General features: G+C 42.2%; 1 protein-coding gene across 1 annotated transcript in view; it reads left to right on the top strand.

The window, feature by feature from the left end:
- Nucleotides 1-26,282, top strand: part of LOC128124380 (aromatase) — a 90,341-nt gene that overhangs the window by 56,114 nt on the left and 7,945 nt on the right. Inside the window, exons 3-8 of the mRNA XM_052760543.1 lie at nucleotides 4,509-4,659; nucleotides 10,967-11,121; nucleotides 15,807-15,983; nucleotides 18,673-18,787; nucleotides 19,347-19,461; nucleotides 20,195-20,357. Coding sequence (XP_052616503.1) covers nucleotides 4,509-4,659; nucleotides 10,967-11,121; nucleotides 15,807-15,983; nucleotides 18,673-18,787; nucleotides 19,347-19,461; nucleotides 20,195-20,357 — 876 coding nt within the window. The remainder of the gene's footprint in view (nucleotides 1-4,508; nucleotides 4,660-10,966; nucleotides 11,122-15,806; nucleotides 15,984-18,672; nucleotides 18,788-19,346; nucleotides 19,462-20,194; nucleotides 20,358-26,282) is intronic.

The raw sequence follows: 26,282 nt of genomic DNA, 5'->3' as shown, positions 1-26,282 counted from the left end.
AACTGGCGGTTCTCCCAGCTCCTCTGTCATTGCTCTTGAATCATGGCTCTCCAGGCTCTTTGATTCACAAGTTTTAGGGTACTTTGGGTCCTCAAAAACCCTAAGGGAATTCAAAAGGTGTCGTGGTTAAAAGCCCTTACTTAGTAAGTTCCAGTTACAGCAGCTTCCTCTCTGTCAGGCGAGGTTGGTGACAGTGCCCCTTTTTTGGAGACCAAAGTGGTCTGGAAGAGGAGAGATTTGACCCAGTGCGTCATGGCTCAGGGGCTCAGGTGTAAGCTGCTTCGTTTATTCTTGCTGAAAACTCCGGCTAGACCTGGTGCTTGGCGGCAAGGTTTGTGGAAAGAAGAAAGGTGTGGGTCCTGACCTGGAGAGTGGCAAAGACCGGCTGATAAGGAGGGGGAGGGGGCTGCGAGTGTTGAGGAGTAAAAACTGGTTCCTGTGGGAGGTGGTGTCACTTCGATTCTGAGAAATATCCCAAGTCCTCTGCTCTCTGGTCAGGACTTGTTGTTAGCCACCTGGTAACCCTCCCCACCTGGAGAACACACTGCCACTCCAGTCTTGACATTGGTCTTCTCCCTCCAGATAACACTCTTCCCTGAGCATCACGTACCCAGAGCAAGACACGAGGAAGCGGACATGACAACATGTCCCTCTTTTTCTCTTAAGAGAATAATTCACAAAAAAAAAAAAAAATGTACAGGGTGATGACAGATTTGCTGTCAGAGTCCTGCACAAGGAATAGGATGTTAACAGTGTGCCAGATGCTCTTGACGCCTCCCTTCTCCCTCTCTCCCCTTCTCCCGACCCCTCTCTTCTCCCCTCTCCCCGTCTCTGCCTCCTTCTCTTTTTCCTTTGGTCTCACTCAGAGGTAAACATTTTGCTTGATTTTGTAGCAATTACTGCCTTGTTATGTTACAATTTGGGACCCAATTTCACATTCCCAGACAATATAGTTTTTGTCTTGTTTTAAATATTTTAGCAATAAATTGTATACTACTTGTCTTTCTTGCCCCTTCTGATTACTGTATGTAAGATCCATCCATGATGGTGATATCAGTGTGCTTCCTTTTCGCCATCATATAGTTTTGGATGTTATGCATATCTCATGGTTTATTCATCAGACAATGTCTCCAGTTGGGTTACTGTGGACAGCATTGCTGTAACAGTGTGTGCCTGAGGCTCTTGAGGGTATATTCATAGGTGTGAATATCATTCTCTGACTAGGAGAGCTGGTAAGTGTTCCTAGCTGCTAGCTTTTAGGGGGCAATCTGGGCATATCAGTGTACAGTGAAGTATATACTGCTCCTGGAGCAGGTGAGGGGTCTCTCACAATCATCCTATGCCTAGAGAAGCATTCCCAATCTGAGAAGCAGAGAGCTGCCTAATGTGGAAGTGACTAGAATACTTCCCTCATATTTTACCACTTAGAGTAGCTTTCCATCTGGGCGTAGTGCAAGATTTTCATGTAGATGCAAGGAATATGTGCACACACACACCCACAATGTGTTATAATTACCTGCTTTTATAGTTTTCACATCTTCTCAACTACCCTGAAGAATATAGAATTATTATACTTACCATGGAATCTCTAGACCCTGACTTGGAACAAATGTCTACAATAGGGCCTCCATAAGTGTTTCTTGGATAAACTAAGGTGATAGACAGGTGGTCATTAATGACCCCAAACTCTGCTTCTCATCCTGGCAGAACCCTCAGGTTCTTAACCCATGTACTGTCTAGCAATCTTCATTTTCCAGTAGATAAAAATCTCCATTGTCATATTTTTTAAACAAATGTTTCACTTTGGTCAGGCAAGGTGGCACACATCTTTAATCCCAGCACTTGGAAGGTAGAGGCAGACAGATCTCAGAGAGCTTCAGATTTTGTGTTAGTCTTCTTCTTCTTCTTCTTCTTCTTCTTCTTCTTCTTCTTCTTCTTCTTCTTCTTCTTCTTCTTCTTCTTCTTCTTCTTCTTCTTCTCCTTCTCCTCCTCCTCCTCCTCCTCCTTCACCTCCTCCTCTTCCTTCTTGTTCTTGTTCTTCTTGTTCTTGTTCTTGTTCTTCTTGTTCTTGTTCTTCTTGTTCTTCTTGTTCTTGTTCTTGTTCTTCTTCTTGTTCTTGTTCTTCTTGTTCTTCTTCTTGTTCTTCTTCTTGTTCTTCTTCTTCTTCTTCTTGTTCTTCTTCTTGTTCTTGTTCTTGTTCTTCTTGTTCTTGTTCTTCTTGTTCTTGTTCTTGTTCTTGTTCTTCTTGTTCTTGTTCTTCTTGTTCTTGTTCTTCTTGTTCTTCTTCTTGTTCTTGTTCTTCTTGTTCTTGTTCTTCTTCTTCTTCTTGTTCTTCTTCTTCTTCTTCTTGTTCTTCTTGTTCTTCTTCTTCTTCTTCTTCTTGTTCTTCTTGTTCTTCTTCTTCTTGCTCTTCTTCTTCTTCTTCTTCTTCTTCTTCTTCTTCTTCTTCTTCTTCTTCTTCTTCTTCTTCTTCTTCTTCTTCTTCTTCTTCTTCTCAAGACAAGTTTCTCTGTGTAGTTTTGGTGCCTGTTCTGGATCTCGTTCTGTAGACCAGGCTGGCCTCGAACTCACAGAGATCCTCCTGGCTCTGCCTCCCAAGTGCTGGGATTAAAGGTGTGCACCACTGCTGCCCTGTGAGTCTTCCATTTTTTATCAAAATGTAAATACAACCTAAAGCACCCTAAGGAAGAATAAAAATTGCTCTTATTGCATTTAAAAATTTTACTTGTATGTGCATGTGTATGTGTCTGTATATGTGTGTGTTCTGTGTGTACGTGTGTGTCAAGAACAACATTCAAAAGTTCACTCTTTATATTATATGCACATACCTTGTTTATTTGAAAACATTTACTAAGTAAGCATCTGTGATGTACTAATTTATAATATAAATGGTATTTTGTTTACAACACATATTTTAATAGATTAAAAGTTGATACAGCTGATATTTTGAAGAAATATATATTCAGTCAAATCTGCTTGTTTACATCTTTGAAAGAATGTAAGGGAATTACTTTGATATGTCAGTCATCTATGGGATAATGTAGTGCTACTAGAGTTAGAAGATTGAAAACTTTGATCCTATTGCTCTTTTGATTCAAAGATCTTTGCTTCAAACATGGGGAAGAAGTCTGATAACTGTATTAATAGGAACTCGTTACTATAAAATGAGTGGTTAAAATTGCTAACTTGGGAGTAAATATCCAGGTCAGATGAGTCAACTAAGAGCGTACACCTTCCAGATTATCACATCGCTCTTGTTGTCTCATACACGTTCGGCTTTATAGCAATGTCATTGACAACATGACATTTTAAAAAAGATTTAGGAAAATTATTTTACATGGCAATTTTTATAATATTGAATTCTTTTTATCTAACTTTTTATCAGTCACTAGTAAAATAAAGTCTAGCAGGTTTGATTGGAATCCTAATACTTGGGAAACTGAGGCAGGAGAATCTTGATGTTCAAGGACACCCTGAACTAAGTAGTTTAAACCTGTTCTCAAAAAAAAAAATAAACTAAGTACACAGAGCATATGTGTAAAAATGCTGGTAACATAATGAAACCCATTACTTTGCATGCTAACCTAGCACTTTAACAGAACAAATTCAAGCTACCAGTTCATCTTGTGATATAAACCACATGAAGTTTCCTACCTTTTCCCCGAGTTCATGCTCTGAACGCTGCTGCCATTATCCATGTAAGCAAGGCTATAAGCTGGCTATTGCTCTTGGCTGAAACTGGATCCTGGTACATGAGCTCTGGCATAGGTAATGAGTTCTCAGGTTTGTGTTACCTCGTAAGATTTTTGCTTAAGGCTCCTCTTTATAAACTGAGCCTTTTGTAGGCAGTGGATGCTCTGAGATTGGACATTATCCTTGCAGACCTTCTCTCTCACAAAAGGAAGCCATGCTCAGTTCTAACCCATTCATTCTCTCAACCGGGCTGTTCACAACCAAGAGCTTCCGGATAAAGAGCAGCAGGAAGCCATACAGTTCCTCAGCTTGTCATCTGTCACAGTTTCTATGCTTATTAGCAGACAGATCAAATGATTTTTATTCATGACTCTCAGAAATTAGCAAAGAGCCTCCTGTTGAGTGGGACTGAAATGACAGACCATGAGGAATTAGTGTGTAGCCATGTGCTTCTCACTCATGAAGAGGTAGAGAGTCTCGTGTTTTGTTCTAAATCATGTTGAACTCCCATATAGACCAGAAGATGTAAAAAAAAAATTAAATATGAAAGAACAACTCTGGGGCTGGCGAGATGGCTCAGCAGTTAAGAGCATTGGCTACTCTTCCAGAGGACCCAGGTTCAATTCCCAGCACCCACGTGGCAGTTCACCACTGTCTATAACTCCTATTCCAGCGGATCTGACACCCTCACACGGACCTACATGCAGGCAAAACACCAATGTACATAAAATACAAATACATATTATTTTTAAAAAAGGAAGAACAACTCTTTTGGCGTTATTAAGAAGTTCACCATCATCTCATGACTGTTGTAGGTCCTGGCTACTGTCTGGGAATCGGACCCCTCATCTCCCATGGCAGATTCTTGTGGATGGGGATTGGAGGTGCCTGCAATTACTATAATAAGATGTACGGAGAGTTCATGAGAGTCTGGATCAGCGGAGAGGAAACACTCATTATCAGCAAGTGAGTCTATGACTAAACCGGGCTGGAATGGCCGAGGAGGGTTACCTCAGCAAGAATGTGCGCTTAGTGTGTGCCGGGCCTGGGTTCAATACTCCGTACAAACGCCACTACCGCTTCGACTACTCCTGTTGCTCCCTTTAAAGCAAGGCGGAAACTTTTCCTATTTTTTAAAAACAATATTGAGTTTTTCCTACTAAAAAAAAAACCATATTTTGGTAAAGCTTCTCTCCCCACCCCCCGCCCACCCTTGTGGAAATGAAGACAGAAAAACGGCCATGTAGCAGTCTGATAAGCAAAATAATTGAAAGTTTCTTGAGTCGAAGCCAGAGACACGTAGAACCATAGACAGTTGGGAAGTCATTCAAAATTTCTCTGAGTAGCAAATGTGGTAACTCAGGGTCCAAATGGTTTTGGCCAAGCATGCTTTAGGGAAAAGATAACTTTTTTTTCTGCTTTCCTGAGATTATTTCTACAAGTCAGTGTACAGAAAATAAAAACCAAACCAAAACAATCCCCCCAATCCTTAAACAGCAGCAAAAGAGAGGCTGATCTTAGCGTGGTCACCCTGCAGGTTCCTGGACATCTTTGAGGCAGCAAACAGCACAGAGGGAAGCCACCAGCTGCTGCCCTCTGGCTCTGTGCTGGCATCATGGCTGATTCACCTGAAACCAATCAGGATCAGAAGTGCCCATTACAAACCAAAGCCCTCCCTCCCACACTGCCGTACTTTGCTGGATTGCATCTGTCCTAGGATTAACTAAATACGAATCGACTATTAAGAATGATAAAAAAAAAAAAAAAAAAAAATGAACTGTTTTCTTGTTTGCTAGTTTTCTTGTCTATTGATTTGAGAAGATGGAGGAATTAAAAGAAGGTATATGCCACTAGACTTCCAGCTATCTCAAGTTAATTTTTTAGCAAAGTTATCTACAACCACCATATCATAAATATTTTATAACCTCTGATAGAACTTTTCCCACAAGCTAAAATCTACTGAGGCGTTTTACTGATTCATTTGATTATATATATATATCATTTTATTGAATCTAATAGTATCCTGAAGCCCAGTTCTTTGAAGTAAATACTGGAAGGGACACAAGGAAGAAAAACATCCTATAATTTCAAATATTTCAATATCCCCGGTGGTGCTGTTTTGGATCTATCCAGTTCCTTAGTTTTGGCCTGAGGTTTCCTTGTTTCATTTAGTCTGATGTTATAGCATTTTGAAGAACGGCTAAGGCAGACCACATCTACACAGTCCTGAGCAGCTGTGGGCGAAAGTGTCAAGCTCCTCACGGACCAACGCTGAGGTTTCCTGGCAGGATTCCTTCAGCAGCAAACCACCACAGAGCTCAGAACTCATTAGAAATGTACATGCTTGTACTCCACCAGGACCTACTAAATAAAAATCTGGACTAGGCCCCCATGGTCTGCTTTGACAAGTTTCCAGATGGTTCCGAGGCCTTGCTCCAATGCCGGGATCACAGCTTTGATTTGCTCTGTTATGGTCTACTGAGCTCTGGCCAGCCTAACTCAAGCCGATTTGACACATTTTCGCTATGTCTTCGGTGTTTCAGTCACTTTTCAATTGGTTATTGTCTTAAAAAAATGTCTTGTAACTGATGCCATTTAGGTTTGGGGATGGGGACAGTCACTTCTGCTTTTTGGCACATCGACAGGCCTGCTAGCTCTACTCTGCTTAGCATGGCTTCCTTTCCCCTTTCCCCTGGCAAACAGGTGAAATATGCCTCGGGATATTTATCCAGAAGCGCAGCAGTTCTTTCATGGGCAAGCCAGCCAGGGAGCAGTAGGAACCCTAATGCTTGGGCTCTGAGATCAAGCCTGGGTGTGGACAGATGCCAGTGCTGTTTAAGCTCTCTGGGTGATTCCAGAGAGCTGTGGAGCTTGGGAAACTCCTACCTGTGGAGCTTGGGAAAGGAGGAAAAAGTTGTTCCTGGAGCCAGAGCGCCTTTCTCTGGGACTAGGGCAAACAGCTAAGCAGCTCTGGAGTATCTCTCCTCTTGCTGCATTACCCTTGAGACTAGCCAAGGTGATGGGTCTAAGACTAGATTTGAAACGAAGAATGATAGATTTGAGAACCGAGTCCTAGGTAACGTTGCTCCCAGAGAGTGGACATTTAGAAACTTAGGTCACCAGACAAATCCATTGGATGTCCACATACAACTCCTAAAGTGGGGTCCTTGTCACAGTCAGGACCATCCTACCCTTCCTTCTCCATGAGGGAAGCAACTTTAGAGACTCTGGCCAGCAGTCACGGAGGCACAGGCACGGATACAGCCTACCTCCCCTCCCCCAGCTCCTCCAGCTCATTTCTTGTTATGTTCCCGAAGTCCTTTCACTTGTTGGAGCCTTTGTGATCTCCTTAATTGCCTCCAAGCCCTCCATTTTATTGTTAAGGGCTGAGCTCCCCTCTGGAATAGGATGAGTTTGTTCCCATCTCCTTCCCTTGCCTGCTCTTCAAGTCCTTTCCAGAACTACCTGTACCTCTTGAAACAAACCCGTCGGACCTCCGCAAGATTGTTGTTTTGATTTGGATGGTTCGCCAGATCTCTCTTCCTTTTGAAAAGTTTGAGGTGTAGAGTCATTACTACCGTGGAGTGACGGCAGTCCAACTTTTCCAATCAGCCCTGTCCCAAAGGATCAGAGGCTGCAGAATTTCAGGGGGGGCAGTCAGGAGGGGGGCTGCTTGCATGCTGCCTGCACATCCTGGAGGCTTTGAGGTAAGGCTCTGAGATGTGCGTGACTATGGAATCCGCCAAAGAGCAAGCACAGTGCCCTCGGGCAGTTCCGCTCCACACCTACAGATGCTATACTGTATGTCCAGTATGTGTGTACAATTCATTTTGTCACAAATACAAAAATAAAATAATTTAAATGGCATTCGTAAAGGATAATTCACGATTAATATGGCAGGGAAAGTTTCATTTGCACACCTGTCTTAATTATGTGTAAATTTACAAGGAATTCATTCAACTTATATTAAGAGCGTATGTACTAAGTGTCAGCTCTCCAACCCTGAACAAATGGCTAACTGAGGTGCCTATTTAACATATCAAAGTGGACCTGGCTGCCAGGTTCTCCCAGCATTCCTCAGCCCCTACCTGTTACAGGGTGTGGCTGGCAAACCTTGCCCCCTACCTTAAACTTCTCCAGCCCTGGGACTGGGCTGCCCTTCCCCCAGCTGCCCTTCCCTGTATAATCAGCCATTTTGGTTACCTGGCTCTTTTAGTCTCTCCATTACCCTATTGGCCAGTCTCTTGGCCCAGGCCACCCATCTTGGTTGGCAGCTGTCCCCTCTCCCCGCCTCCTCTCCTCACATGGCCCAGTTCAGTCTGGCCATGTTCACCCTGGACTCTCCCAGATGTCTCTATCTCCATCTCTGCCTATGCTGCACCTCATATCTACAATAAACTTTCTCCTCCAACATACCTAGGAGCAGTATGTTAAATAGGCCCCTCAGTTCGTTAGCCATTTGTCCCAGGTTTGAGACTTAACACTAACAGTACTGATTGGCTTTTTATTCCTTTGATAAATGAGAAGATACTGAACACCAGGTTCTACTCTAGGAACACAGTAGTATTATATTTGGAGAATAAAAATGGCTCAAAGTTCCCGCCATCGTGGGACAACATACAGTTAGTATGCTGTGAATAAACAAATGAAATGTACAGTCTAGTCATGCATTCCTTAATGATGGGTGCATTCTGCGAAATGCATTCTGGGAAATGCATTCTTAGGATATTTTGTCAGTGTATGAGCATCATACAGTATATAAGATGGTCACTATAGTAATTAAGTGACATAATCTCATGGGGCCACATTGTTAACTGTGCAGTCCATCTGTGATGCAAGTGTATACATGATGGCCAACTGTTCAGTTTGCCTGAGATTAGGAGATTTTCTAAGCTAGGGGACTTTTAGTGCTGAAGTTGAGACAGTCCCAAGGATTATAGATATGTAGTTATGTATAGATATATATTAGTAGATATGTACTATATGGGGTGGGGGGAGGTTAGGAGGACTAGTTGTGGGGATCGTTGTATGTATAATTGTGAGTGAGTTGGTAGTTTGGGGCAGGCCTTGTTGATGGCAGACTCAAAAGGAGGGCTGGGAAATGCACCAATGAATAAGGTGGAAGATTGACCAAAGATGATTCCTGGCATCAACTGAAGGCTTCCGTGTCTACACTCACACACGTCTGCCTACATAGATGTAGACATAGGTACACACACACACACACACACACACACACACACACACACACACACGAAAAAGGAAAGATAAAATACACCTTTCAAAAGACTCGAAGTGAAGATGTGATCCAGACAGAGCTCTGGAGAAAAGTGCATCATACAGAAGGAGCAGCAGAAGCAGGGGCCGTGAGGCAGGAGCACAGCAACGATGGCAGAGGGCCTGAAAGGAATCTGAAAGGAATCTCGGTAAAGACTTGATTAGAGATAAGAAGGCATCTGGTCATGTTGCGCCTGGGAGTTGTGGTGGGATTGGTGAACTACCGAGGAATTGCTAATGAAGAAAAGGGGGTGCTATGTGAAATGTGAAGCTGTCTCAGGGACATGTTGGGGGACTAGTCTTGAATAAGGACATAACATTTCAACCATAGCAATGGGAAGGAAGGCCGAGCACATAGCGTGGGTCCCAGGGGTTGTCTTCTAGCTACTACTCTTTCCTCAGGAAAATCTCTCAAGTCTTAGTTTGGAGACAGACTCACAACAGAGATGAGAGAGAGGACGGATGAGGGAGACAGAGTAGAAATACCAAGCTGGGGGGGGGGGTTGCCCATTTTGGTGATGTCTTAACTTCAGCCATGTTTAAAAGTATGACCTCTGACCTCAGTGGCGTTACACTGTTCACTGTCTCTTCTGAACCTGGGGACTCTGCTGACAAATATTCACTCTCCCAAACAGGACGTTTTCCCCAGCCTGGCTTGGCTTCAGGGCCAGGTCTCTGGGAGGGCCAGGAGGAGCGTGGCCTGGGGCCCCTTGTCCTTCAATAGTCTTCTCCCTCGCTGTCCAATTTACCGCTTTATTCATTCCGCCTCACTTTGATAAATGACCTTGCTTGAAAGGGCCTTTCTGCGGCTGGCATTTTCCCCTGATGGTTTCTCTGCTTGGCAGAACTTCCGACTGAAGATAACTGGGACGATAGCGCCCCCTAAGGGACACGTGGATTTTTAAACGGTAGCTAACGTTCAGTAGGGTCCACAAGACAAATGTAGTATACATAATCCTTGGGAGCCAGGGCAGAAAAAAAAAAAAAACAAGGCTCTGTCCATCCCTCAGGTACTGAAAATCGTTAGCTACAAGGTTGTGAACGAAGAATGCTTTACTTATAGAGTAAGCTAGGAAAAGGGAAGGGAAGCAATAGGTCTTATTTTAGTTGTCAGTAATTTCAGTCTGTTTTATAGAGTGATAATTCTACCTAAGTAAAATTTGAAACGCCAGGTTAATTTGTTGGCATTCAATTTGAACCGTGTGAATTTTTGTTTTTGTTTTTAGAAAGAAAAACTTGTCAAAAACTTGAGTCATTTTAAGAATATTATTGGAAATTAAATTGGGAGACTTTGTTTTGATAGCTTTTATTTAAGTTTTTTCTGAAATAAATGTCAACTAAATAAGTTATTTCTTAGCATTATTATTATTTTAGAGTTTTTTTATTTTTAAATTAATTCCAGTAGAATAAACCACGGGCATTCCCCTCATCCCCCAAACTCAGCATGCTTATTATGTAGGGTTGAACAGGGAGGCAGGGTCACTGCATACAGCTGAGCAAGGACTGGGGTTGTTACATACAGATAAGGAGGCGGGGTTTATGGTATACAGTTGGATCAAGGAGGCAGCTTTAGCTAATCCCACTGGGAACAGTCTCTATAGGGGAGCAGTCCATCCGGGGGAGGACGTGATGGTGGGTGTTTTCTGTACGCACTGTCAACATCCACACGTGGACCAGAAGGGAAGGAAGGCTCTGCCGTTTTCTTCTGATCACTGACATGGCGGTGCCCTTGTCAACAGCACACATTCATTGACTCAGGACTCCGAGACTCAGGGCTTCCCCCTCTCCCTACCGTGATACGTAAGGGATCAGAAAGTAGATTAAACTAGGGTGTTCTCATGCTTCCCAGCATGCTTACTCAACCTGAATACTAGAAACCATACTTTGTATTTGGATCAACATGCTTCTGTTAAGAAAGTCACCACACAGTCTGAATGAACTGCCATAAATCCCCTCCCCTCCGTCGGCTTAACACCAAGGTTCGCTTTCTTTACAGGTCCTCAAGTATGTTCCATGTCATGAAGCACAGTAACTACATCTCCAGATTTGGCAGTAAACGTGGACTGCAGTGCATCGGAATGCATGAGAATGGCATCATATTTAACAATAACCCCGACCTTTGGAAAACAATTCGCCCTTTCTTTATGAAAGGTAAACAGGAATGCTACATTCTTTTCTCAGGTCTATAAATGTACTTCTTTTTAAAAAAATATGATTTAAGCCGGGCGGTGGCGGTGCACGCCTTTAATCCCAGCACTCGGGAGGCAGAGGCAGGCGGATCTCTGTGAGTTCGAGGCCAGTCTAGTCTACAGATCCAGAACAGGCACCAAAACTGCACAGAGAAACTCTGTCTCGAAAAAGTAAAAAAAAAAAAAAAAAAAAAAAATATGATTCAAATTTTGCTGCCACATAATTTTGAAATAATATGAATAAAGCTTCTTTATACCTTTGCTTATGCATCAAACATCATCCTAGACACTTGACATTGTAATTCCACAGCAACCTCATATGGAGACATTTCATATCACCTGCATTTTATAGGCAGGAAAACAAGTTTCAAACAGGTTAAATTACTTGCCCAAGATTACAACATTAGCCCCCAGAATACAATCCCAGAGTCTATGGATATAGCCAAACGGAAGAGATTGACCTGCCCGAGGGTCATTTCAACTAAGGATTTAGCGTTTTAGCTCAGTGTTTGATCTAAACACGACTACACAACACACTGGCAGACCCGCTCTCTGACAGGCCACACATTTTAAGAGAGGACAACGAGAGAATCTTACAGGGGAAGACTGTGTGTGACTTCATCTGGCCTCTGAGTTTTGTGGTTGAAGAAATGAAGTCCTAGAAGGGATGAGATTTGCACCAGCAGAGAAGGCAGAGGTCAGCAGAGACTCAGGTCCAAGCCTCCTTATCCAGCACTTACCCCTTACTATATCATTCGGAAAATGAAGCTGTTGAGGACTATATAAGGCCATTTTTTGATGCTAAATCAAGTATCAGAAAAGATAGCCATGCCTTGGCAACCTTGTCAGAGATGGCATCTGGAGCTACATGGATTTTAGGTATGACCGTGTACCATCCAAATTCTTCTTTCCATGCAGGCTCTGCAGATCTCTAGGACCTAGCCACGCTGCTATAGGAAGCCAAGGGCTTCCTCTGGCTGCTGTAACACACTAGACAGCTTGGGGTGAGTGACAGGCTTGCTGTCTTAAACTTCTGCCAGTCAGAGGTCTGTTGTGGGTCTCAGCAGGCCATGGCAAGCCCGTGGATAGGAGGCGTCATTGATCTCAACTCTTCCAGCTTCGGAGCCCCACGTTCATTCCTTGTCTGGGGGTGACAGGTCCACTCCTCTTCACACCGCACACCTCTGCCCCACCTTCGCTTATGACCTCAGATGGGAAAATTTCCTCACTAATGACTCTTGGGATTGGTTTGGGCTTACCATGATGACACACCATAATCTCCTCTTCTTGAGGACACACACTTGAATCATTTTGGGATTAGGACCCTAGACAACTTTGGAGAGTTTTTGTGTGTGTGCTACTATGTTGAAGCAGATCCATCTCCCTGTGCCTTACAAGACTGACGCTGGGTTAGTGGAAAGGTACGTGTCTCAGGATTATAGTGGGCTCATGTCCCAACACTGTCGTTTACTACTTATAGGAGGACTTCAGCAAGTCAATTAGTATCTGTGTGCTTTCTTAATCCACAGAAATTGATGCATATTATAGAACTGGGACATGAGCTGTTGTAAAGAACACATATACGTGTCTGACTCCATAGAAATATAAATTGTATTTTACTTTGTCATTTGACCCAGCTTTACTAAGAATATGTCAATTAGCATTTAGGAGTAGCTAACTTTCACATACCAATATCCTGTACTCTTAACATTCAAGAATTAATAGAATCTCTAAATTCTATTAATTTATTTTTCTTTAACAAACTACTGTTCTCATCATTGTATTAGATACTAATAATACAATGATAAGAAAGACTTGGTTCTGCCCTTTGAGGACCATGTAATGGGAAGGCTGGGTAAGGTGGGCCTGTGTATCACCAAATACTGTCTAGGTGAGGTTGCACCAGACAGCAGAGACTAGATACATGGGCCACCTGAAGCCACTAAGGGATCAGGAAAGACACTTTAGGGCAGTGGATGTTTATGATGAATTTTGAATGAAGTAAAATCTAACAAAGTGTAACAAAGAAAGACCCTGTAGGAGCAAAGGATGGGATATTTGACAGCTGAGAAAGACGGAGCGTCAGGGCATATCCAGGAACCTTTCATGGACAAACATCAGGCAAGAGAAAGACAGGTCCAAATCACTCAAGACACTTCTTATTAAGTCAAGGACTTGAGCATGTCTCAGGAGTTACAAGGATTCGCTAAATCTTTCAATGAAAATGATATGGACATATGTCTGTGTGTCTGTCCTTGGGAACAGACGAAAGTTAAGGAGAACAAAACACAACCACGGAGAATGAAAACGTGTGGGGGTTACTGCAGCGACGAGAGGCAGGCAGAGGAGAGGTCATGGGGACAAGAACGGTGGAAAGGGGGACATTTTAGCAGAACTTGGAGATTTGTCAACACATCTTGGTAAATGTTTTAGACTAGCCCTGTATATCTGAGATCAGACTTTTTAATAAAATGTTATAAAATTAGACCCCAAGTAAATTCCAAAAACAGTAAGCTAATTACTTACTAAAAAGCATACTGAAGTGCCTGACATCTTTATAAAATTAATGAGAGTCCTAAGCATCTCAACAACTCTTCTTTTGGAGTTAGAGTCTTTTGGTTTTCCTGGGAAAGTAGAAAAAAATGGGACACATGTTGGAGTCTAAGCCAGTAACATTATGAAGTGTTAATCTATGGGGAGTGTAGGGAAGCAGGTAGACACAGCTGTGGAAATGGTTCATCCTGGGAGATGGGGGAGAGGTAGGTAGGAGTAGAGAGAAGTTGTGCACTGAAACTGCCCAAAGAGCTATTTATAGATGAAATTTGATTACTTGCTGATTCTTCTCTTGACCAAGATGAGAGTACTTTTAAGTACATTTAAGCGTTAAATCATATCTACATACACTAATGCCCATAAGCCATCATATTGTACTCTGCTGGTCTGTGAAGTATGGCTTCAAGTTCTTGGTCATAGAGGCAAATCCTGCACTCACCTGGAAGGAAACCGTGAGTGACATGTGGAGCCACCCCTTCCATACCAAAAGCTGAGTCATTAAGGGATGATTTGTCCTTCTCTTGAATGTGATCATTACCCAGAGAACAGAGAACTTCCTCCACTTGGAGGAAGGCTTCTACTTCAGCCTTCTTTAACACATTTGGGGATCTTTAGAGTGTCTTTAGACTGGTATCCCCAGATCTCTGCTACTCCATTTTCCCTCCCTTCCCTTCCTTCTCCCCATCCTCCACCCCCAACACACACTGTCTACCACATTCTTTCTTGACAAGATCCTACTCTGTAGCCTATACTGGCCTGAAACTCATTATGGGGCCCAAACCGGCCTTGAACTTCTAAGAATCCTTCTGCCACAGGCCCTAGAGTGCTGGGATTATTGGTGTGAGCTGCCATGCTGGCAAGCTTCCTTTCTTATTTGCTTTGTTTTTTTTGTTTTTTTTTTTTGTTTTTCGAGACAGGGTTTCTCTGTGTAGCTTTTGCGCCTTTCCTGGTACTCGCTCTGTAGACCAGGCTGGCCTCGAACTCACAGAGATCCGCCTGGCTCTGCCTCCCGAGTGCTGGGATTAAAGGCGTGAGCCACCACCGCCCGGCCCTTTCTTATTTGCTAAGTCGGCCTTCTGATATATGTTTCTCCTTTTTGAGAGAATGATCTCCTGATTTGAGAGAATGATTGCCTTCAAGGTACCCCAAAAATTTCCATGTCATTTAAAGATCTTTCTCAGCAAGTCTGAATAACAGAAGACACAAAAATAGAGAATAGTCCCAAAGGAAACTTAAAGAAACTACCACGATGGGCTACCAGGGCCAGTACCCAGAGGGCCAGGAGCAGAGCAAAGGGAGGGCAGAGCCAAGTCACTTTACCTGTATTCATTCATTCGTTCATTCATTCATCCACCCATCCACTCATTTGTCCATCCATTTGCTCATTCATTTATTTGACAAACATGTGTTGAGGACCCTTATGCAAGATTGGTTGAAGGACAATGCCAGGAAGTAGTTGTCACCCTCTTTGAGAAGTTCCTTGGTCATTGAAGCCTGTAAAGCAAACGAGCAATTGCTCTGCCTGCCTTTGCTGTGTAAAATGAATCTGGAGCTAATCTGAAGAACGGCTAAGGGTAAGAGAAGGACACACGGTCGGTGTTCCTAAGACTGGCATTGCACACCCGTGCTAACTAGGACGCACGCATCTTAGGTGAAATGGTTAAGGACCAGCTTCACTGGTTCTGTAGTATTGTCCTTCCACATGCTAAAACGTAAAGGAAATGTGATCCTGACCAAATCCGAACCATCATCTCAAGGGAAATACGTACAGTAAGTGTAAAAAAGTACCGTTGGTTATTGTACCCAGAAAAAATGACTGTTTCATCTGCAGCCTCACAAATGATTAACTAGGGCTTAAAAAAGGGCTTGAATTTGAATCATCTTTTAAAATTAACATTCACTAATTTTTAGTCAAAACGATAAGCACTTCTTACAGAAAATCAGGATAACACAGGAAGGTATGGAGAAGATTATGCAAATTCTCATCCTGTTATCGAATGTAAAGGTGAGGGCAATTGCTCCTGACATAAAAAGGCAAAACAGCCTGCTCGTGTGTGTCCTGGTGTTTGTGATGGCCAAATCTCTGTCCTTCAGCTCTGACAGGCCCCGGTCTCATTCGAATGGTAGAAGTTTGCACAGAGTCCATCAAGCAGCATTTGGACAGGCTGGACGAAGTCACCGACAACTCAGGCTACGTGGATGTGTTGACCCTCATGCGGCACATCATGCTGGACACCTCTAACATGCTGTTCCTGGGGATCCCCCTGGATGGTACTGGATTTTGAATTCTCATGCCTCCTGCCCCCTTTTAAACAGGGCACATGGGGACAGCACGCTGAAGCAAAGTGCTACTCTGTATGTTGCTCATGGTTAAGTGAGCGTTTCTAAGTATTCCGTAGGGCATTTCCCTGTAGTGTTTCTCCCTGTTCATTTCTAGGCTATAAACTTTCAAAGCAGAGGTCAACCTCCATCTCTTCTCTGCCTCCTGTGTTGCTCTGGGACATAACACTCTACTCTAGGCAAAGATTATCAGTTTGTGTGGTCATTAACATAGAGCTGGAAAATTGGATGTATTTAACAATTTCCAATCATTCTTTTGGGCATGATATATACCCATGCAACTATTTATTTATATGGTACATATTCCTTCTCTCAAAGGTACTCTCTATGAGAACTTGACTGTATATGATAAAAGGAGGTAACAATGCTGCCTATAATGCCAGAAATGATGATAACAGCTGCCACTAATTTAGTATCTATTATATACCAAACAATATGAAAAGACACTTTATGTACATGTCTGCCATTTAATATTTATACCAACCTGACATCTCACCTTCTCCACTAAGCTAGAAAAGATGAATATTTTTAAATGTACACATTACTACCACCACCTAAAAGCAAACAGTTATTTGGGTAAATTCCACTCTGCCATTGACATTAGTATGAGACTTTTCTAAATTAATTTATAACCATGTTCATTGGTTCATTCATTCACTCAACAACATGTATTGGCTGCTATTCAATGTTTTAGGTTCTGAGGAGAGCCAGGAAGATGGGTACAATTTTCACCTTTGAGGAGCTTATATTGCAGTAGGGGTGTATGGGCAGTAAAACAAGTAATTACCAAATTACACAGTAGGCAATAATAAATGCCTTGAGGCAAAACCAAACCAAGGTAAAAGGGCAGGGACTGAGACGGGGTGGCAGTGTGGGCATAGTCATTATGGAGTTGAGTGGTCAGGAAAGATCTCTTCACAGAGGACATTTAAACACAGCCTGAACAAAGTGAAGTCACAGCCATGTGCAGAGCTGAAAGACAACAGTGTAGGCAGGAGAACGATGTCTACGCCCTAGCATTTGAGGAAACCCTTCTGAGTCATCCATGTGTCACCTGACTTCCCACATTTGAACAAGATCAGCTATGAGACCTCCCTTTCTCCCATGGCCGGGAGGAGATTGTCTTCTCTAGTCGACTGTTCCTCAGGAGGGCTATAGAAACTTTATCTAACTATGCATTTACTCTGGGAAGTTTTTGCGTCACCTTTTGCCTGGTCTGCTTCTAACCTCCCTGAATACGTTTCTGCTGAGGTTAACTAGACACGCTGATCCCACCCTGCTCCTTGGCTTCCCCCAGGCCTGGATTGTCAGGAAGGGTTGTGTCAAGAGAACTGTAGATCTCTCCCTTAGTCAATGACTGGGTTCAGACTGTGATGCCACAACACCTGTATAACCAGTGTGGGTTACCTGTGTTTCCTTTTATACCGGGTATTTGTTAAACTCCCAAGCTGACCTGCTGGCCATATCAGCTGCATCCTTAATTTCTATCAGTTGTACTTTTTTTATTTGCAAATCAAAGACACTATCACTCCCCTGGCAAGACTATAAGGATTAAACTTAAAAGCTCTGTAAAGCAACCTAGAAGTGATTGGCATTTTGGCAGTTGAGAATAAATGTTGATTCCTTTCCCATTTTTATATAGGTCTGGTGTAATGTGAAAAAAAATAAGCAATGACTTTTTTCTTCATTATTCAGCTTAACTCATTATCATTTATCTGTTACTAACAATGCACGAGGCTCAGGACAATTCTTCACTTTGGGCCAAACGTAGGTCAGTATGAAGGTTGTGTGAAGAGTGCACACATGAATATAGCACTGAGAAGTGAGACACTGAGGAACTGTTAATTAGGTGGGTAATCCAAGCACATGCACGGTCCAGTTAATGTCTCACCAAACTCCAAAATCAGCTGGACAGTGTTAGCAGCACAACAGGCTTGGAGGTTTAAAATTAATGTCATCTTCATTATTAACGGGAGAGGGGAGGGGCACATGTGCTACTCTGTGTACCTGTGGAGGTCAGAGGACAGCTCTGGAGCTATTTGTCTCCTCCCACCTTTATGAGGGTTCCAGGAATTGAATTACGATCATTGGGAAGCAAGGACCTTCATCCACTAAGCCATCTAGCTTGTCCAAATAACACCCCTGCCAGGAGCAGGGATGCAATAACTAATCACTCCCCTCTGTCCAGAAAAGTTGGGGGAGGGGGGAGCTCAACCAAAAGGGAGTGTGAGGCCGGGCGGTGGCCACGCCTTTAATCTCAGCACTTGGGAGGCAAAGGCAGGTGGATCTCTGTGAGTTCAAGGTCAGCCTGGGCTACGGAGTGAGTTCCAGGAAAGGCGCAAAGCTACACAGAGAAACCCTGTCTCGAAGAAACAAACAAACAAACAAAAAAAGGGAGTGTGAGAGTCCAGGCTGTGGTCTGAAACACAAGCTTGAAAACTGGCAACTCTATGGATAACTTAGTCAATTTAGAGGCCAAGTAGATAAATTAATAAGTGATTTGCCTCATAGTATTATATAGCTGGATCATCACTGGTGACTCGGAAAAGAACCTGTCCAGAGTTCTGCTCATAGGCTTGTATTTTCCTCAGTGAATTTCTTCTTGTTTTTGTCTCAACAGAAAGTGCCATTGTGAAAAAAATCCAGGGTTATTTTAATGCATGGCAAGCTCTCCTCATCAAACCAAACATCTTCTTTAAGATTTCTTGGCTCTACAGAAAGTATGAAAGATCCGTGTAAGTAGCACAAGCTTGGAGGGTTTACAAGCGTGGTCACACTGCCTTGTGTCTCTGCTGCTGTTGGCCGCTTTGGTATGTCCGATGCTCCCCAGAGTGCAGAGGGGCGTGGTGGCTAAGTAACATGGGAAGCATCCATAGCAATGCAGCTGCATTGGGACAGACCAAAGACTAAAGGAACCCTTGGCCAAGAACCTGCTCAACAAGGAGCCAAATGTGTGGCCCGAGGGCTCCCTGGAACAAGGGCGCTGCAGTACATTTTGAGTTGACAGAAAAGCCTGGGCCACCCTAACATTGACACTCGTCAGAACTTTCTGCAGATCTAGAAAAAATGGAAATGTAGAATTCAAGTCACAGCTTTGAGATTACTACCAGTGTTTTAGAAACCGCAGTGAACTCTGGTAGCATACAATGAACGCATGCTTTATGTAACTTACGTATATTTGTGAAGAAATGAAATATGAACTCACTTACTCATGAGTGCCAATGGCTTTAAACCAAGCAGAGTCTGTTTTGTAGGATGTCTAAACTGAGAAAATTTTGACGTTTTCCCCCACAGCAAGGACTTGAAAGATGAGATAGCCATTTTGGTGGAAGAAAAAAGAAACAAGGTCTCCACAGCGGAGAAACTGGAAGACTGTATGGATTTTGCAACTGATTTGATTTTTGCTGAGGTATTGACCTGAACGAACCCCATTATGATGGCGTACCATTATTTAAAGAATTCTTTTTAGAATTGTGGCATGGTTTCTCTTTAAAAATTCCCCGAGCAGGCAGTCTTATGATAGTCCACCAAAATAGCTTAAACACCAGCCATTTTATGACGTTCATCATTCAAATTCTTCTGTATTATAATACAATACATGAAACCAGGAAGAGAGGAGACCTAAGACACTAAATAAAAGCATCCCTCAATATCTGGAACTTTTAATTCCAGAACCCTCCCCAGATACAAAAATCTAAGAACATGCAAATCTTATCTCTACCATGCCATAGCACTTGCACATACTATGTCCTCCCACAGGATCCACTCACCTCTGGATTGTTTATAATACCTAATACAGTATAATGCTATGCTAATAGTTATGATATTGTATTATTTAGAGAAAAACTATGAAAAAGTCAGTATCCATTTAATAAAAACACAACAAAAATATATGTGATGCCCAGTTAGTTAAATCCATAGATGTGAAACTCGAGTATATGGAGGGTCAATGGGACATAGGTAATTACTATTTGTTTATCTTTAAGCAGAGTGTTAATATGTAAAAATGTTGGCACTAATTACAGAGACCTGTAACTTTATTTTGTTGAGACTGTTGATACTTGAGGGTCAGTCACCTCCCCTCATTTTCTGAAACTTGGATTCCGTCTTCCAACCTTTTTCTCCTCTGTCCAATTCTTCAGAGACGTGGAGATCTGACGAAAGAGAACGTGAACCAGTGTATTCTGGAAATGCTGATCGCGGCCCCCGACACCATGTCTGTCACCCTGTACTTCATGTTACTCCTCGTGGCGGAGTACCCCGAGGTCGAAACAGCAATACTGAAGGAAATCCACACTGTTGTTGGTAAGCTGTAAATTACAGTGCTTAAAAAAAAAACCCTTCTGAATGTGAAAGTCAGTGGCTTCTCATGTCTTAAGAATCTGATGGTAAACGTAAAACCTGAAGGAAAAATAAAGGAAGTAGTCCTGCCACATCTTGGCTATGCTGAGTAGGTTAAAATGACTGTCCCTCCTATTTGTATGTTGTATAAATCCCAAAAATAGTGTGGGCTTATTGAAAACTTCCAACACCAGAGCAACGTGCAAAGCAAAAAGTGAATGTCCTCATTCTTCTCACTGCCTTAGAGCCTCGTTCTCATCCACTACTACCTGTTTTCTGTGTGTTCTTCAAGGGCTTTTTAGTGTGTGTGTGTGTGTGTGTGTGTGTGTGTGTGTGTGTGTGTGTGAGAGAGAGAGAGAGAGAGAGAGAGAGAGAGAGAGAGAGAGAGAGAGAGAGAGGAGAGAGAATGTGTTAGCACACATGCCACAGAGGACAACTTGCGAGAGTCAGTTCTCTCCCTCACCCATCTGAGTTCTGGTTATGGAACCCATGTTTTCAGTCTTGGGGACACACATTTACCTGTTGAGTCATCCACCCAGCCTGAGACCTCACTCCATGTGCACACAGATATATATATAGTCACGTTTGTCTGTCTTAGAACATACTAGAGTACTTGCATATAACCTGCTTACAACCTCCCACAGACTAAGCCATCTCTCTGTTGTTTATAATACCTAATGCAATGTAATGCTGTATAAAGAATTATGATACCGTACAATCTGGAGAGTAACTACAAAATAAAGGCTGTGCACGTTCAGTACAAACACACACAAAATATTTTTAATGCTCCTAGTTGAATCCATAGATGGGGAACTTGAGTGTATGCTCTGCCTGCCTTGTGGGTTACATAAATCCTTTTAGCTATCTGTTGCTTACACAAGTGTTTGTGGATTTCACTGGGTGGCAGGAGGAGGAGGGGAGGGGAGCAGAGGCGAAGCCATGGGCTTCCTTCTCTGCTGCAATCCAGTGGCGGCCCCTTCCTCCCCACTCTTTCCTCTGCAGAGAAGCCCCCAGGGCTCCATTCAGTTCTCCCACCCCCATTTTCATGGCTCTGCCCCAGCGTCATCCTGTCCCCACACTGCTTTAGAAACACAAAATCAGAACTCTTTTCTGGGAGAAACCAAAAACTTATCAGGGATTGCCTTCACCTGGCTGATCTTTTTAGGAACATCTTACTTAGCAATGGGAGAAGACACAGTATGAGATGGACTTTCCCGGCTTGACGAAGCGCTGGTGCAAGAAGTTATTGGACATGAAACAGCACCACCTTTAACAAGCACTTTTATGGCGGCTAGAAGTAGTTGACACTAAGGAAAGACTGCCTTAGTTCAAATGAACTCGAGAAGGGTTCTGTAGGGGCGTCGGTAAAGGGGGAGGAGAACAAAGAGACAGGGTAACATTGCCCCAAATCCCCGAATGCTTTCTCGATGTTTCGCTGAGGCATTCACTGGGGAGGCTGGGAGGCTGGTGGGAGAAAGAGAACTCAGTTGTAATGGAGTGAAGAGAGAGGGCACTGTAGGAGGATGGAGGAGGTAAAACTGATTTTGAGAGCGCGCTTTTATCAGACCTCTAACATAAGTTCCTTGAGAGTGAGCCGCTTTGTGCTTCCTAGTGTCTCCCTGACTCTCCATCAGACTCTGTAAAGATGGGAAAGCAGCAGAACGGGATGCAACATGCTCCCTCTTGTGGTCCACACATGGACATTACTTCCCAGCGAATACCTCTGTCTTCCCTCAGCCTCTCCACTCTGTCTGGTCCTTGGTTACAGAGCACAGTACTTAAAACGCAGGCTCTCTTCCTAGACTTTTCTTACTGAACTAGACCTTCCTACATGGCTTGGTTTTACAGGAGACCGGGACACCTGGGGACCCCGGGACACTTTGATTCTGTAAAAGTGGTGGCTCATTTGAGGGTACTTGGAAATCTTGCCATATCTGGGACAAATCTAAGCCTCTTTGACCAATGTCAGGTCAGGCTGAGGCAGTGGGAGCCGCATCCAGGGATAGGTGGGGTCCTGACTTTTCATGATGGGGAGTAGTAAGCGTCTTGCCATTTTCCAGGAACAATTTGTTCATGGTCAGACGTGGCGGGCCTGCCAGTGACATGTGTGGGAAGGTAGCTGTACAGATGACTAAGGAGTGTGTAGATGTAACCAACGGTCTTATCAAATAAGAAACACAGAGCCAATTCAGAGAAGAAAACCAAGAAGTCAGAGCTAAGAGCCTCACCCTTCCTGATTCAGGGATCCTCTCCAGCCAAGAGAGCTCTCCGAAAAGGACCTACTTCCTGTGTGTCTGTCTTTAAAGTCTTCCTGTTCTGCCTTCTCATTGGTTGTAAACCCAAACATGTGACTGCCTCGTCACTGCCTGAATGTACCGCCCTCCAGGTCCTTAAAGGCGTGCGCCGCCGCCGCCATGCACTTGCTATGACTCTAATAGCTCTGACCCCCAGACAACTTTATTTATTAACATACAATTAAAATCACATTTCAGTATTAGTAAAATACCACCACATTTCCCCTTTTCTATTTTAATAAAAAGGAAAAAAAAGAAAAAGGTTATAACTAACAAAAGAAAAACTATATACAAAAGTACAATGACTATATACAATATATACAAGTAATAAATGTCTAAACAATGTCTAGTCCATTTGTATTTGACAAATTCAGAGAAAATAATTTCATTATCTATCCTATTTTGTTAAGTCCAAAATGTATCTAATTCACTTTCTATCCTAATTAATCTTCAACTATAACTAACTAACCTTCAACTATAACTACCTAATCTTCAACTCCCTCAGAGACCCAAGAAGGAAATAATAATAGCTAACAAAAATAAAAACAGAAAGTGCATGCAAGCAACTTCCAAAAAATTTGTGAGTTGACAGAAACAGCCAGCTGCCTGGACAGTCACCTGAGGTTTCTCCACAGTGTTGGGGCATCATCTTCAGCCTATAGGCTTAGCATATCTGACAGACTCATTTGTGAAGTAGGATGTACACAAGGTCAACAGTTCAACCTCACATTGGGTGAGAGCAGTCCATGTACCAGAAACACCTGAATTCCACTAGTGTCATGTCATGATTCAGGATTTTAAATTCTGGAAATTGTTGTTGATTTTTTAATTCAGCTGTTCATTCTTCTTGGCTGTGTATATATGGCTTCATCTTAGCATCCCGTTCTTCTCCACATCCCTCTGTCAAATGCCAGTTTACTATTGCGAGGCATGAGCTTAGTTACTCTTCAAGAATAACTGTTTCAGCTGCTGTTCCATTGCACATCAGAAGCCATCGGCCCACTGCTTATTCAGCTGCCTTCGAAGAAAAGGGCACTGTACCTTTTCCGAATTGCGAAGGCCACTTCAGGGATGGTGCCATATTGTCCTGGCCTCAGAAGATGCCTTTTGATAAAGCCTAACCACACTTGTTTTGGCAAGAATCAGTAGTCCTTTGTTTCATGTCCTGTCTGTCCATTTTGTCAGCAGTTGATTCAAGGATACTTTGTTGTCCAGTGGCTAACTTTTGCCACAATGAAAGTTAACTCCATACACAGTTTCTTCAATGCCCATATTTTCCCTGAAGTAGATTGGTACTGCCAGGAGCCGACATGTCTCATAATCATAACAAGAAAAATTTTCTAAGTTATTAAAACATTTTAAATGCCATATTCTGTAGATCTCTGAAGGGTTTGAAGATGACCTGTCTAAAATATATCTGCTCAATTTTTAAAACATATCTAATATGACTACAAGTTCTATTGTAATGTGTAACTACTAACTTTCATTTCTTTATATCCTAATAGTTGGTAATAATAACATTCAAGGATCAGAAAATTGCATTGTTAAATGAATGGTATAAGTACAATTAGAGATATACATATAGCATTTTCTAACAATATCAATTTCAATATATATAATTTGTATACAATATAAAACAATCCAATCCAATGTAAAGTATTTAAAACTAGTAATTGTCTTTTTCTTCTTCTTTCTTTCTCTTTTTTTTTTAAACAAGAACCTTAAATCTAATCTCCTTTGCTTAGCCTTTTTCCTAACCCTTGACAACAACTTATAACCAACTCCCCTAAACAATGAAAATTATCCCAGACCCAAAACCCATTAAAAAGACCAAAAAAACCACCCGCCCCACACCACCTCTTTGGGAATGTGGGCATCGTATTCTTAAAATTGCTTCCTGCTGGGTATGGGCGAAGTTATCTTTATCCTGAAAGAAAAATTTTAGGTTAATTGTCAAATTCTAGGAAAGGTAACCATATCCTTCATTATCCAGTCTGTGTATAATGCCAAAGTTCAGGGTTTATCTCAAGTCTTTATTCAAGTAGTCTTTGAGACTGGATCATCTCAGCTAGTCATCTCAAAATTGCTATGAGCACCTTGTAGTTCAAAGCTGATCTGTAGATGATGTTTGTCAGCTTAGTGACATTATTATTGTCCACGTGGAATTGTTGTTGTTGTGGGGCCCCAACTTCTTCCTGGAGACTTCAGTTGATGTTAGGCCTGGCCATGATTTCCTGCAGAAAACTGATAAGAGACTCGAACACAAGGACATATATATGCAGCTAATTGAAGCCTTTTTTCTAGAATTAATTAATACTCTATATGACCATTCATATCTTAACAAAGGTTAAAATGTATATATATCTATATATCTATATATTAATCTTGTAAATTTTGATATAAAATTTATACTTTAAGAAAAGTTTTAAAGAATCAGAATAGAATCAAAGAGTTGAGATTAGTAATAGAATAGTCCCTTAGTTAATTTGGCTTTTCTCCTGTCCCATAGCAGAAGATGGCTCTTTTATTCTGGCATGATACAGGGGGTTTGCATTTTCCTTTTAACAACATGCTTGAGTTTAAAGAAGGAGAGAGCCATTCTCCAACTCTAAAGTCAGCTTTAAATTTTAATTGAACTGGGACTATTAGAAGACCAATAGTGTTAAATTTTTAGAGAAAAGCAGAAACAAACATTTAGGAAGACATAAAATTTTTTAGATAATATATACCCATACGCCGTTTCACTCTGTTTCCTGGGATAGATGATTTGTCCCTTTTCTCAGTTGTCTCATTTGTCCAGTGTTCTTCAGATTCCTTAACCTTCATTCTCCTAAAAGACAAAAACAAAAACCTTTCCCCAAGACTAATTTTGGGGATGTTCCTTTTTGGCAAGTTATTATCTGATTAAATGAAAAGACATGTGTTACTGGTATAAGTTAGTTTAAATTGGATGTTCATGCTGGTTGAAGAACTATCACCTCCTCTAATTAAGAGGTTTCTCTTGTTCAAATCGAACCTTTATCAATTTTGATGGTACCCACAACTTATCTTCTCCTGTAGAAACAAAAGCAAAACCTCGTCCCCAATGTAACACATACCCTGGTTTCCATTCTGAGGTCAGCACATCCTTAAAGTATATAGGCTGATTTAATTCCGTAGTTTTTTCTATTATCCAATGTATCTCTGCAGCTGTTGTTCCTTTCTCATTGGCATTAAGAAAATTCAAAGTTAATAGAGCATTATGCAGTCTGTTTCTGGGGGGTTTTGTTACCCCTTTCTGTTTATTTAGCATATCCTTTAGAGTTCTGTTTGATCTTTCTACAATTGCTTGACCTGTAGGGTTATGTGGTATGCCTGTAATATGCTTTATATTGTAATAAGCAAAAAACTGTTTCATTTTAACAGAGACATATGATGGAGCATTATCAGTTTTGATTTGTGCAGGTATACCCATGATGGCCATAACTTCGAGCAAATGAGTGATTACAGAATCAGCTTTTTCAGAACTCAAAGCAGTTGCCCACTGAAATCCTGAATAAGTATCGATAGTGTGGTGTACATATTTCAGTTTTCCAAATTCTGCAAAGTGAAACAC

This window comes from Peromyscus californicus, unplaced genomic scaffold (genome assembly GCF_007827085.1).
Source record: "Peromyscus californicus insignis strain IS unplaced genomic scaffold, ASM782708v3 Scaffold_11__1_contigs__length_118956290, whole genome shotgun sequence".
Classification (NCBI taxonomy): domain Eukaryota; kingdom Metazoa; phylum Chordata; class Mammalia; order Rodentia; family Cricetidae; genus Peromyscus; species Peromyscus californicus.
The sequence above is the reverse complement of the archived record's forward strand: the minus strand, read 5'-3'. Positions and strand labels throughout refer to the sequence as shown.